The 15,660-nt window shown below is 31.7% G+C and overlaps 1 protein-coding gene across 1 annotated transcript in view; it reads right to left on the minus strand.

The window, feature by feature from the left end:
- Window positions 1-1,270: 1,270 nt before the first annotated feature.
- LOC111003218 overlaps window positions 1,271-15,660 on the minus strand; it is a 220,476-nt gene continuing 206,086 nt past the window's right edge. Inside the window, exons 9-10 of the mRNA XM_022273619.2 lie at window positions 2,455-2,512; window positions 1,271-1,562 (exon numbers count right to left, since the gene is read on the minus strand). Coding sequence (XP_022129311.1) covers window positions 1,550-1,562; window positions 2,455-2,512 — 71 coding nt within the window. The 3' untranslated portion in view covers window positions 1,271-1,549. The remainder of the gene's footprint in view (window positions 1,563-2,454; window positions 2,513-15,660) is intronic.

The raw sequence follows: 15,660 nt of genomic DNA on the forward strand, positions 1-15,660 counted from the left end.
CTTCCAACAGTCAAATCTAGTATTTGACGGTTGGAAGAAATCCACAACTTAGAGTGACTACGAATCTGACAGCCGTACATAAAGTCATAAAAAAGTCTTAATAGATTCATTTTTATTATTACAGCTAAAGACTTAGTATAAATTTAGTTACGAAATTAATGCCCGATTAAATCAGTTTAGGGGTTCAGTGAAAGATCTTACTGTCTAAAATATTTAACTTATCTTTATATACCCAAGTAATGACTCTGTGTACGACTGGCTTAGAACCTAGAGTTTTATGTAATTCGTTGCTCAAGTGTCTAAAATTTAAATAAAGAACTCAAAGTCAAACTAAAGACAGACAAAGGAAAATTGAATTTTTATAAACTAAAATCTATAGAAGTTACTTTTGCTTGTTAAAACTGTGGAATATTAAATTTATTATCATTGTTGCCGTCGTATTAAACGTAGGTAAAAAAACAAAAGATTGTAATTTGGCTACGAATTATACATTGATTTTGCGCAGTCAACTCGTATCTTTTTAGAAGAAATAACAAAAAATATAAAATGAAATAGTTTGCTTTTCGATTGTACAAAACAATAAATCATCTTGTTCATGGCCCTTTTATATTCCCGCGCGTATTTTCTCGTAAGAGAAATGTTGCGACTCTCATCTCTGAGGTCGTAGGTTCGATCCTCGGCTGTGCACTACATTCTATGTGCACTTGAACGGTGAATAAAAACTTCGTGAGGAAACCGGCTTGCCTCAGACCCAAATAGTTCGATGGCGTGTGCCAGGCAGAAATGGCTGATTACCTACTTGCCTATTAGCTAAATAATCATGAAATAATACATTTATAGTTTATACATAGATGGCGCTGTAATACATTTACTAAGAAGGTTATAATATACGCTATTGCGTAATATAAATTACACAACCATTACTTTTCTATGTATATGTATGATTTATACTCGTTATTTGCGACAAATTATAAAAGCACTAGTAAACAATTTACGTATTAATTGGCTTAATACGTTTACTAAATAATTAAAAAATCATAATAATCAGTGTTTAGTATTTAATATTTAGTCTTTATTTACTATGTGTCTAATAAATAAAGAAATAAAAGAGTATAACGATTGCGGTTTCCTGTCAAAATATGACATATCCGAGTATGTTCAATAGAAAAGTTTATTTACAAAAATTCCAATTTAATGTTTTCCTAAAGTATAAATTAAATTTGAACATAACATAAAGAAGCTAAAATAAAGTATTTTAAAAAATCTCCTATCATTAAAAAGGTATTTTGACAATTAAGAAAATTTTTACTGCCTTATTTTAAAGTTCAAACCTTGGATAAGAAAACCCAAGAGCTACATCATTAAATACACGTTAATGCTATCAACATAGTAATCGTAATTATTTTCCATGTAATAAAAAATCTTTAACATGGCGGCGGTCTTTGAAACAATGGAAGAACAGAAATACATTTATATACCTTGTAGTGTTAATATATCTAATTTAATCGTAGCAATATTCAACTATTTACAACGTTACATGCGTCGGACATCATCGTAAGACCCTGTAACAAAAAGGAAACAAATTAAAACTTGCAGGATTTCAAGTAAAATTACTAAAAATAATAATAGTCTGCAGTAACTACAGCTAACATCAGAATACCAAGCGTTGAAATATCAAACATAGGCTATGGATTTATAGTCTCGAAAATGTAGCCATTGATGGAATAATTTGTATATAATACTAGCAGACTCGGCCAAGCGTTGCTGTGGCTAAGGTTTTTGTTATATGACATAGTTGTAAACTGTTCAAGGGAAACGGTAGCAGAACTTATGTGAAACGTTGGTACTTTTAACACAGCGCCATCTGTTAGAATTGTATCAAATAATAAACAAATAATTTGTAATTAAATAAAACTGCGACTATAAAGATCTAAGATATCCTATCTCTTAAGTTGGACCAGACTGCTCACGGTGTGCCAATTTAATTTAAAATCGGTTAAGTAGTTTAGGAGTCCATCGCGGAAAAAATCGTGACACTAGATTTATATATATTAAGATTATTCTACAAATTATCTGCTTATTGTATTTTCTCATATCATCTTATCATTTGCTACCAGTTTCATGCAGGAGGAATATTTCTAACAATAGAAAATAGAAATTATTATTAACACTTAATTTAATACAACCTATTAATTGTAATTATCTATTACACCTATAAATCCAATCCGAACATCTATGTTTTTGCTTGGTTGACCGTCGAGTTTATTATATCTACCTACATTTTTGTTGCTGTTTTTGTTTTATAAATTTTATATAAGTACCAATATCTGTGCGTTCCAATAATAATTATTAATCTTAGTTTATAATGTTTTGAATTTTTGTACATAATTCATATGAGAAATAAAGTTATTCTAACCTTATTATTTGTATTTAAATAATAAATATAAAACTCACCGTATCATAAGAACAGACAATGTGCTCAGTAGAACAAGGATGTTGGATGCAAATACGCCTGAAAATAAAATAGGTTATGAATAATTATTTACAAATTCCAATAGTTAACTAGATTAAGTCCAGGTTGGTAGAGCATTATACGTTGTGTAATAATTAATCTTGCGGGCAAAGCATTACGACCATGCTTTGTCTTCTGTGATCCTACCGATACACATTTTTTCTTTTAAATAAGTATATATATTATAGTTTATGTTCAATTGGGTTTACATAGAAGGCTTAATAATTTTTGTGTATTTCCCTGACCCGTTCCTGCTATTCCTCCGCCCTAGGGTCCAGCCTTAAACGTCTATACACGGCCCTAAAATCAGAGGCTTTATCGGAGCAGTGGTGGCTCTCAAGATTGCTTCGTGTGTAGGCAAATCGTACCCCTATTTCATTATTTGTATTATACTATAGTCTACGGCATGTATACTACTGCTGATTCGAACTATACACTGTTTTAATGGTCGGTGTATACTCTTTTAATCACTCTCATAACTGTCAATGACAATTTAAAACTTCTATATTATCAGCATTACTAATTTATTATAAAATATATTCTAGATTTGTAATGAAAAGCCTTACTCAGAAATAACCCTTCATTTTAACGATGTTTTTCATGTACCGATAATGTTAACATTCTCTTGTTTTCATTTATAATTTAATATTGTATACAACAGTCATTATTGCATCAATATTAAACAATAGATTTCGTCCTATACCCGAACCTATTGTCTGATCAACTTTATTAAATAAGTATAAGGAAACATCTGCCAGAAATATTAATATTCCACTGGTTTTGTCCTTTGATATTGTTTTAACCTTTTGGGAAAATATAAGGTCACTTGAGACACGTGTAGCGATTACAATACCGTGTTTTAACAATATATCGAAAAAAGTTTCTTTGTTGTATGATTCTTGTTAGTTGTTTATCGTAAGTTAATAATAATTCGAAATTCCCTACCCTTTAAATCCATATAGGGTTATATTTTTAAATGGATATTCGATTCATATTGAATTATTATTTTCGATGAAAAGTATATTATCGCAAAAGAAGCAAAAGCCGATGTGTAACTGTATATACAGGAAATTAAGCTAAGGGCCTGTTTCACAATGTATGGATAAAGTGCCAAATAGCTATGCAACACATAAATTATTCGAAAGATAAAAGTTCCGAATAAGATACTTGGCATTTCATGACAAATAGCGCTATCTGACAGTCGTGAAACGCAAAAATACTGTTTATCCTACAAATAAGTAACAAATAGCTTATTTGGAACTTATCCGGACATTGTGAAACAGGCCCTAAGTATAACATGTTTAAAAATGGTTTTAAGGTGAGGTTAGATTATTTTCACAGGATGGCATATATTTATTAACATCTGCTGGTCTGATGGAATACATCGTTTGAAAACCGTCTGAGATCAAAATACCGAGGTTTGTTTTGCATATAAAATAATCTCGTTCCTGTAATATTAAAATGTTTTAAGTCAAACAGACTCCGAAATATGAGACCTATAATGGTTGCTTAGTGTTTACAGCAGGCAACCTTTTTCCCTCAGGTAGGATCGAATCCAGACTGTGCACAATTGCACCTTTCTATGTGTCTTTTAAAGCTTGTACGATGAAGGCGAAAATCGAGATAAAACCAGCATGCCAAGTCTTGAAGCGTAATAATTACTAGTAAAACTAGTGAGTTTTATTAATAATTTAATTACAATTAATTGAAATATAATGGTAACATTGGAGGCACATACGATACACATAAATGAATGTAAACAAAAATACGTAATAAATAGCGTGTTATCTCTAAACACACAACGAGAATATACATGTCGGTTGCGGCTTAAGATAGGAAAATAACGTTTAGGGGAAGGGAATTGCCTATTTGATTGTATATTATTTCACTATAGAATAACATTAAGGGTAGGAATGGATTTTAAAGTGCTTTTTCGTACTATTTATTTTATTTGTATATAAGAAAACATAACCAAGTTTAAAGCAATTCAGCTAACATGGTGCTACAATAAAATAAACAGCCTCTAATTTCTTTATGAGATAAACAATACTGATCGTCTATTACGATTTATATATAAAAATCTAAACCAATCATTTTGTTAAATGTAAATAGGTTACAGTTTTAGTAGGAACTCCCGTCATATTCATCCTCAAAGGAATGACATTTTTCCTTATATATATATCCGTATATCCGTGACTGTTCCGGGACTCGTTTTGTCCATCTTCCATATTGTAGTCTAGTCACATATCCGGCTTTTTTCAATTTTTTATGGTATATTTGACTGAAATTGTGTCTTTTTAATAGAACCTCCTAGAACACTGCGCTTAATGACTTGCTTAGCTCAATGAATAAATATCGCAATACAGCAAGGAAATGCTGCCAGCAATAAAGTTACATTGCAACAGGGACCAAATTTTTATCAATTGTTTTAATTTTCTTAGACGTGTACGCCACACGCCACATAAACGAGCTAATTTATAACTCAAATTCATGCTTAAGCCGATAGCATCTTACAAAGGGTAACAAACGTACATGAATTGAAAAACACGACGAACATAATTCACATAAAATTTGCATTCACACTTGTAACAAACGATGAACATTATTACTTTTTATTTGCGGGCGAATTTCGAGCTTCAAAGCCCATAAATTAGCCAGAACAATACACGTTGGATAAATCTGTGTCACATAAGAATGCTGCATCAGGTAAGGGCGAGGGGTAAGCCCCGGGGGTGAGGGGGGAGGGGAAGCAATAACACTGGCATTCTAGACATTATTGCGTTGTATTATTTATGTGCTTGAAGGTGACAACTGCGGGGTCATTGAACTTAATTACGTAATATCTAAACGCCATGTTTATGACGAAGATTTTTGGAAATTCAAGTAGTATAAATGATTTATTGGACATTTCCAGTATCTAAGTAATATGTTTAAAGGATTGTGAAATAATAAACAAATTTTGTATGCCCAGAGATAATTTGACTATGGTGATAAATAGTGATGAGCCACGTATCACTGGTATATGAAGAAAGTTGGATGTGTTCTCTCAGTAGGAAATGAAGCGGACATAATTGTGATGAGCCTTACACTAAAATAAAAAATGTTTTGTTAAGACAAATGAATACTGTAGCTGAATAGGTGAAAACTGATTTAATGATATGAATAAATTTATGTATATTAAAAACCAAATTAATTGAAAAGGTTATTTTTAAAATTATGATTTATATATCAGTCGATATAAACATTATTTTTTATGATTTTACTCAATTTCTGTAAAATTCTATAAGCATAAATTTTCCTGTTCTCTCTGTGTTTAATGTGCCTATGATAGGCCGGTTCTAAGTGATAATTATATTACAGGACTCGTAACATGATACACTTGGAACCACCTCTATTCTTTGCAAAACTTGCGGCCATTTTTTATGAGAACGTTTGGTTATACATTTGGCAGCGTTATTTCGGAATATATTCACTGTAATATATACCGACGAAATCCCTGGAAAGACCTGGACTAGATTGATATACAATTAGGAAAAATGGAGAAAAATGGGGGAGCCCTTTGCTGGTGGGCACACAGAATCGCTTATAGATCGTATCGTAGATTAAGAAAAACAATGACTATAAATACATATTTTGTATTCTGATATAAGGCTATAAATCTTAATATATATATTTCTTGTGTGCGTGTGTATGTGACTGAACTCCTCCTAAACGACTGGACCGATTTAGACGAAATTTTTTGTGTGTGTTCAAGGGGATCTGGGAATGGTTTAGATTCACAATTTTGTCCGCTGGACAATGTTTTTTTAATTAATTTTCAATTTATTAGTTGTTGTTGATTTTGGAATGTTTTACATTGGATCCGACAGACGGCGCTACCATCGCAGTGTCAAATTTTAAATAATATTCGAATTTTAATTTTAGTCTGTCCCGAAATTAAAAAAAAGTTTTGTTATCATTGTGTTATATCGTGTGTGACCATGTGCTGGATCGTTAGATATTGTCATAACATTTGAATAATAATTTTCATCAAAATGGCTTATTAAAAATTGAAATTTTGAAATTAAAGACGTGTAGACGGGACAACGTCTGTCGGATCCGCTAGTAAATAAATAAATATCGTAAGCTCGCGTCGTTTCATTGTGATTGGTCATGAGACCAATCAAAATAAAATGACAGTACGATTTTGATTTTAGAACATCCATTCAAACCCCGAATCATTGTAGTTTTCATGTCCGTAATAACAATATTTAAATATTAAAATTTTGTACTCTTATATGTACCGTGTTTGCAAAATGCGTTGTTTTGATAAATACAAGTATCGCAGTTACTTATGTGAGAATAAATGCAAAATATATATTTTAAAGCTGAGCGGTTCTTGGCATACCGTTTACACTATGGCCCTATAAAATATATTGTAACTTTGGTCTGAAATTTTATCAACTTTTATGTAGCGAGCAGACCGCCAAATGGCGGGCGAAAGTTAATTTATTTGGTGTAGGGAAACACTTTTAGACAATGGAAACAATTGGATAGAAACTGTAAAATTTTCTTGAGTGTTCTTGTTTGCAACGGAATGGTTTTCAACTATTGTATATTAAAAGCGCTCAGGTAGAAAGGTTTTACTGCGAACTGTGGCGATATAGGTAGAAAAGTATATTATATATTGAAACAGATATTTCACATTCTCGAATAGGTTTAAGTATTTTTTTTTTATATAAAACGTAACGTTTTCCAAACGCATTTTAAAAAGCACTTACGTAGAGTAAGTGACATGACTATGAGTAAGAAAGAAACTAATTATGATGTTTTTAATTCATTAAATTAAGAATTATTGTAGAAATTTATTTCTTAAATTAATTTAATTCTTTATATTATCATTTCATTATATTCATAATGGTCCAAGAGCCCGTGAGTTCTAGACCTTCGGATTTTAATAAAAGCTGAAAGTTTTTCTTTGTCCCTAGTGCAGGTAAGAATGATCCCCACAGATGAAGGCAGCGGTGGCTTGGCAGGTAACAGGTAACAAAGGTGTATAAAATTCCATCTCAAATTTATCATAAAATAATACTGATTTTTTTTATATTTGATTCATAATAATATCAAAACTGGAATTGCTCATTGCCAGATAGTATGGTTGTAACCCTCTGTCCGACACCCTTGATCAAAGAGATCGGACCTCATACAACAGCCATAAAGCACAAATTTCTGAAGGCATCAATAATAATATGACATCCAAATCTGGTCCCTGAGCTCCTACAAATATATCAAGATAATAATTAGCCAAATCGTTCTAACCATTATTGAGTTTAAGTTGGCAATTCATTTTTATATTTATAATCACTATTATTTTAAAATATTCGTGCCACTGTAATAAATGTTCACGTTAGACCTAAAGGAAGAAGAAAGATCGCAAAGAGCAAATGCAAGATGTAAAATTAAATCATAATATAAAAGCAAGCATAATATATAAGCATTCAGCCTTGCCTATTAGATTTAAAAATGATCATGAAACAGATCCTAAAGAGTTTGTAGCGCCACTGATTTTTTTTTTCATAATATAAAAATGTATGATGTTCTTTATCTAGATTTAGTATTAAATGTCTGCAATACAGTGGTTTTGTCACGAAATCTCGACATTAAAGCAGATCGAAGCTATCCGAGACAACGAGAAATCAAAGCGAGTCGCACATTAATGTCCAATAACCGAGCCGATAACAAAAGTAAACGCAATTTGGCACAGAACGCGCTGTGCGTGTAAAAAACAAGCTACGCGTTGGTACGCTGGCTCCCTTCCATTTCCATTAGCAAATGTTTAGCCAAAGTGTTCCCAAACTCGGTCCCATTACATCGGTCGTTTCCTTTCTGTCTCTGCCCCTAACTAACTTTTTTTCATTTCTGTTAAAGCTAAGTGTTTTTTCCCGATGCAAGTTTCCCAAGATTTATGCTGCCTGTTATATTGTTAATATTCGGGAGCGCTGTTTGGCTGCAGACCTGCGGAATAAATTCCAACAAAATGGGGTTATCACACATTTCACATCTTCCAACTTAGTTTTATGGAATGAAAAAGTTGGCGATTTATGTACTGGCTACAAATTGTGTGCGCTCTGTTTGCGTTGGACGTATTGTTCTCGTAAGCTGGGTACAATACTTAAGGTGATGTACGAACATTTAGTAGCAACTCTTCTAGTGGAAGATATGGGGACATTATGACTAATCTTTTTTAAACGCATTGCAAAGATGCAAAGATTTTGTTACTCCAAATGTTTTGTAAGTTGACAGTCTAAAGAGAATTTGATCCTGTTTTAAATTCTTCACATTTAGCTAAATATAAAAACTAGTTCAAATGATTCAAATGATTATAAGTATAGTAACATTTAATATTAAAAGTAATGTAATATCATTCATATCATACATCGGCTTATATTACATTAAGATACTTAAAACATATCCATTTCATCATCAATATTGTAAAACATGGGAACTCGGTGTACCAAGTAGTGGCCAGTATAATAATGAAATACATCTGTAGCGCTACAACCTTCTTAGGCCTCAGATTTCTTTATCTGTTTCATGATAATTTGTCAATCTTGTAAGCAAGAAGGTAATAAGTCTCATATGCCTGACACACGTCGTCAACTTTTTGGGTTTGAGGCAAGCCGTTTTCATTGTTCGAGAGATTCTTAAATGCGCACATAGACAAACATTGGTGCACAGCCGGGATTCGAACCTGCGACCTCGGGAATGAGAGTCGCACGCTGAAGACAAGATCAACACTGCTCTAAGAAAAATAACATTATACAAAAAGTGTTTATAAAAAGATTTACACCGGACTTCGGTGCACAAGACGCAATTAATATGTCAATTGGAAGACTAGCTGCTCACGAAGCAAGGAATCCTAGCAGCTAGTTCACCTGATCTTTTAACTATACATACATCCTTTTTTATTATGTAATACAGTTTTTCTTTTTTCACATATTTCATTATCATTCTTTTTATAACCCGATGAGTGGTTTATAACAGATGAATAAAAAAAAACAACAAAAAACTATCGAGACTGAGATTCATTCTTGTGACATGTATTATTATATATGCACCAACTGATTACATTATTCCGTTAACACCGATACATAAAACGAAATTCCATGTCAAAACCTCATGATTAATGTATCAAATTGTACTAGGAACTCTTAGTAATGCTTCAAAGCTCGAAACGCAGATTAAGGCTGTACACGTGTCGACGCGCAATTAGTCGTCGGTTAATCTTTGTAAGGTGGGCTCCAAGACGTGAACGTGTTTATGGTAATTCTCTGAAGATTTGGATGATATTATGTGTGTTTTGGGATTTGGCGCTGTCGCAAGGACGCTTTAGCAGATTGACGCAATTGAAATTTATTTAGCCCTCTGGCATTGCGAGTGTCCATGTGCGGCGATATCACTTACCATCAGGTGGGCCTCCTGCCCGTTTGCCCCTGTTCTATATAAAAAAAAAACGTTTCGTTTTCTCTAAAATTAGAAAAACACTCTCCAACACTCATGTAAATTTGGAATTCTTATATACAATATGTGGAATTGCAAATATACTTCAGTAGTAAAATAATAAACGGGGTATTTCCTCCAATTTTGATTTTGTTCTTCGGAGACGCCTGGCCCTTCAAGGGTACAGGCACCAATTAAAGATTGAAGTTGGCGTCTGCTAGATAGTACCAGTGACACCAGAGCCTAGTGCTTTCATGATGTTGATGAATCAGTGAACCTAACAGGTACCAAACTTTTTAACTTTGCTTAAATTTCTTATTTATCCTTTTTTAATTATTACTATTACTATGCTGCTAGAAACTTGTGTTTCAGTAAAACAAAACATGTAAATAATAAAATTTATTAGTAACATTGTTTTCTATACGAATTACGTACTGAATAAAGAGGATACATAACCTTAATAAAATATAAGCGGAATTATTGAATTAACGAATTTAGCTATCGTTCTTTACTAATTTACGAGCGTGTTAATATTAAACCCAAGTAGGTATTAATCACGGTTCAGTTCACGGCAAAGTTTCGCCAGTTTATGGCGGTGTGAAAAAGTGCAGAACGTTATAATTCAGGAGGTTGTGATCAGGTGCTGCTAACTGCCCTGATTTACTTTCTTACACGGTTTTTGTTTTTTTCATATTGTACGCGACTTGAAATATAACTGTTCGAAATTGGATTGTAAATTATTCGAAGAACTTGATTTTTATTCGAGAAATTAGCAACGGTACGCTTTTGGGTTGGGTTATATTAGAGTTTGAACTTCGAACTTTGAGGCAGAATACAAAATATCATCTGTAAAAGTTGAGGGCGTTTTTTAAGGCAATTTTGTCGTGTACCACCACGTTGTGGAACCAGCTGCCCAGTAAAGTATTTCCGAATAAATTTGACTTAGGGTCCTGGAAAAAAAAGAATTACCGATTCCATCAAATTTGTTGCCTTCTGGTAATGTAAACATCGGATGAGCCTACTGCCTATATGACGCCTGATACAAAAAAAAATGTATACATCGCTTTTGAATGCTTTTAGGTTTCTATTAACCAAATATTTAGTCACAAGACCCCTTTGAGGGGAATATCAGGATTATCAGGAAATCAGCATTCTATTTCTGATTGTAGACACCTGTAGAAGCGGATTCAATCCATAGAATTAAACTTTTTATTTACCTATTAAACTCGTCAAACGAAATATTTTTACGTCTTGATACTAGTAAATTATTTATAATTAAAAGAGAACATTCTCGAAATTTTGAAGTTTATAAAGTTTATATAGTCAGGGTGAAGGAATTCTTTTATTTTATTTTAACACTTCGTTACACACAGTTCACATAATGAAATAAAAAGGGGGGCAACTGGCGGCATTATCGTGTTCTAGCAATATCTTCCAGGCAAAAAGCGTGGGAAAAAAATAGATAAGGCAAGGACGAGATGTACAAAAATACATTATACATATAGAATGAATACGAATGTAATAAAACATAGCAACTAAAATGTAAACAAATAAACAAATTTATATGAAGTCCTAGCTTTTAAAAGTAAGTATAAAATAAAGTATACTTAAATTATATCATCATTAAAGTAACAAAAGTTTAATATAATGTTTAAAGAACTTTATTTCTCATTACAAAAAAATATTTTATTCATATGAGAAACTTAATATTAATATGTATATATACGAGCGAGATACACGCCGCCATAAGCTGTCTTAATTTCAGTCATCTATGTGCGTTCTAACATGCATCTTTACTGCCTTTTTGAATTTGTCAAACACTATATTGGTAATTAGATGGTAATTTATTAAATAATTGCACACCTTCATACCTAATAGATTTCTTCAAATAATTTGTACTGTAATATAAAGACATTACTTAAAAATCAATCGCTTATCCAAAGATTTAATTAAAACAAGTTAATACTCGCAAGGTTTCGCTATTAAAATTAAAAGTACACTTAATCCACTCGAGGCGAGCACCAACACGCCGGTACCTAGTACTACTTATTACTTTATGCATATTAGAAAATGAAGGGTAATTCATCTGATGAAGTAAAAGTCACGACTCGGGGAATCGATGTTTGGTTTTCATTAGCGCTTTAAAATTAAGACGTTAAACAATTTCTGGGTAAATTTTGAAATTCGAAATTTAAAAGATTTTAATTACATTGTGTTCTCACTTCCGGGTTGACAAATAAGAATTTTAAATTATAGGCAAGATAATGCTGTCACTTCCGGAAATAAAAAATGTGTGTGTATTTATAAAATGTGTTAAATATTATTTCGTGTCATAAGAGTTTATTTTTGAGTATTAATCATAAGTAGTATATGTAGTAATATTATGGCACAGATAAGTAGCTAGTCGAGAATAAATATTTAAGTTATTTAAATGATGGTATTTTGTTTACGGTGAATGTGTTGTATGTAATTTGTTGATTATGTTGAAACCGATATACGAAACGTTTAGCAATTATTAAAAAAAATTAAGCAATATTAAAAAAAAGTATTACATTTAAATTACCAAAAAATCTATTTTGGCTTTGTCTACAATCTATTTTACGGATACATTTATTATTCATCGGTTATAACCGTTATGACATTTTTTTAAATACACGTATTTTTTCGCTCTTACAATTATGTGATGAGGAACATTACGATCTAACCTAACCTAAAACTAAGTGTACCAAAATTTACTTATCAAGATTTTACATAAGGACGTGGCCTCTGAATTATTAAAACTTCTTAAAACACTTGCGAGCCCTCTGGTATTGAGATTGTCCATGGGCGGATGAAGGCTCACCTGATGTTAAGTTATATCTGCCAGTTTGCCTCCTGTTCTATATCATGTATGAAGTTTTGTAAGTTTTTGTGAGAAATAAATAAATATTATTATTATTTAAAAAAATAATAACATTATCTACAGGCTCTCTTAAGAGGAAGATCATAATGTTCTTGTATTCTATTTTTTCCCTTACCACTGAGCACTTGAGACTAATGTGAACTAACAAAAGCCATGTCACAGAGATACTTAATCATTAATAATAAATGTAATACACTGTATACTTAATCCAATATAAAGAAGAAGCCATAAACGACGCGTGTACGCTGTAGGTAATTTGACAACGAAATAAAAAATGAACTCAAATTCCCATCTTCTCGAACCCTCCAAGCGTCTAATTCAACAGATTCCGATGCAGTGACAAATGTTAGGTTTTTTCGTCCTCTGATACGAACGAGACGTTTTACAGGGCTATAAAAGTTGCGTTTATGGGCTACGCTCCTTAATTTTTGGTTTAATACTAGTTCTCGTAAATAAATCGCAAAATAAGATTTATATTTTCTATTAACTAAGTTTTTGTTTATTGAAGTAAAACTTCTTGTGTTGAAAAAAATTACCGTCACATTTTTCCGTTACGCGCCATTTTTTTCTTGTCCCTATCATGGATTCGAAGAGGTTCGAAGCCATTATTAACAAAAATATATAATAACGATAACAATTATTGTAATAAATCTATTACAATTAATAAAATTTTATTTATTTAACAGATAAAATGAAATAATTGTATTATTTGTATATCATGACCGTGATAAAAGAAGCCTTTTGTTAAACTTTGTCTAATTAAACTTTATTTAACCAATTTCTGTAAAGTTGTATATAGTAGATCATTTTTCGAAAAATAAGGTCAAAGAAGTTTCACTTCCTACGTGTGTATACGTATATAAATTTTTTTATTATTTAAGTACTCGACATCAAATAATGGCATTTTCTACGTTATATATCACGAGATATCTATTTTAAGATACATGTCAGATAGGCACTTAACCATGTTTTTTTTAATTGATCAGACAACTACACGCTCTGGTAATAAGTAATCTATTATGTTATATTCGCGAAGAATTCGAAGAATTCGGTGCCTGAACTCCTAGATTAACCTATCTAAAGACGGGATTTGTTTGACCCTTGGGATTTAATTATGCATGACAATTTTAATATTCTGTAAGAGATTACTATTCTATATTTGATCATTTAAATTTTTGTGTAAGAACATAATACCGGCTGGAAATCTCAAATCGTAGAGTGGCATGAATTTAAATTTCATAAGTTGCTCATAGTACATATGAGAAATACATGTGCTAATAAATGGTCTTTCAATATTTCAATTGTTGCGAATGGATCGCATTTTATTATAGTATAGTGACTAATCATGAGATTTATACGTGTATACTGTATGTGTAATACTTGCTCAAACACATACACAATAGACGCTAAAAGTAGAAGTAAAAAATAAGCCGGCTTTTTAAGATTTCTACTTTGAAAAAAGCTTTATTTATTTTTTATTGAGTTTACCAAGAAAACGGTTTGGTTATATTTCCTTTATATAATCGTCGGTGTATCAAAAGAATCTCCTGGACAAGTCTTGAGGCGTTTCTTGCCGCAAAGCGTATTACCCGCCCTTTTCGTAGCGGTACGTTAAGTCCTAACAAAAACCAGTCTAAGCGGAAATTCAAATTGAACGACAATAAGATTGACGGGCAAGCCAGATAGGACCCATTTCATTTGAAGCTTTTATGTATGGCTTAAAAAACATATTACTTTATCCATTTCTCTTGCGAAACAAAAGCGATATGTGTTTTATTGAATGTTTGGTACTGAAAGTACAGCAATAGTTCCTTCGTTTCCATATTTATTGCTGCAGAAATATTGCCAGTAAATGGAATACATTAGAACCGAACCTTGCCGTATCTAAGCACGATGACGAGTAAGATTGGGAAATGTGCTTTTAAATATAGAACGATAAAAGCTTTGTAACAAAAACAAACAAAATACACAGTGAAACAAAGTAAAACACGAGATATAGTAGTATCAGATAAAAAGTGTGTAGATCAATTTATATACATTCATATTTCGATCGTTATCTTATAAATTTAAATTTTATGTTTTTCATTACAGTAGCCTACTGTGTGTATATGGCTTTTCTCAAAATACATTTTATAATATAAATTATACTATTTGACTTATAATCACTGTTTTTATACGTACACACTACACCCTTAGAAGATACTGCATTGTGCTTTTTTATTTGTAAACTGTATTTTTTTGTTCAGTTCTTGCAGATTAAAATAGTTGGTCTATATTGTACCCAATGTTGGCATTATGTATTTCTGTATATACTTCAGATAAATAAACAAATACTAGTACACTAAATAAATCACTTCAAATTGTAAATTTTGATTTGATTCTTTAAAATAGTACCGAGAGTTTTTTACGCCGACGTTTTCTCTCGGCCTACCCTCTGTCTTGCCGATGAGTAGGGATGCCTACAGGTTCAAATTTAATGACGTGGAATAAGTGATACCTGTCTATCTTATGTTCCATAATAAACATATTGAATTTTTTTAAAGTAGTTTATTTATTGTAATTACTGTTACTATATACAACTTAAGTCTATTAACAGTAAATAGTTATGGTGATCTATTCAAATATTACAAGATGTAAAAGTAGTTAGCGATTTTTTAAACTTTAAACAAAATTCGTGTAAGTTGAATCTAACAATTGTGATTATCTTCGAGGGTTAATAGAGGCACTAATATTGTATTTGCTTACGTAGCTTGAAGCCTAGGCGTAT

This window comes from Pieris rapae, chromosome 16 (assembly GCF_905147795.1).
Source record: "Pieris rapae chromosome 16, ilPieRapa1.1, whole genome shotgun sequence".
Classification (NCBI taxonomy): domain Eukaryota; kingdom Metazoa; phylum Arthropoda; class Insecta; order Lepidoptera; family Pieridae; genus Pieris; species Pieris rapae.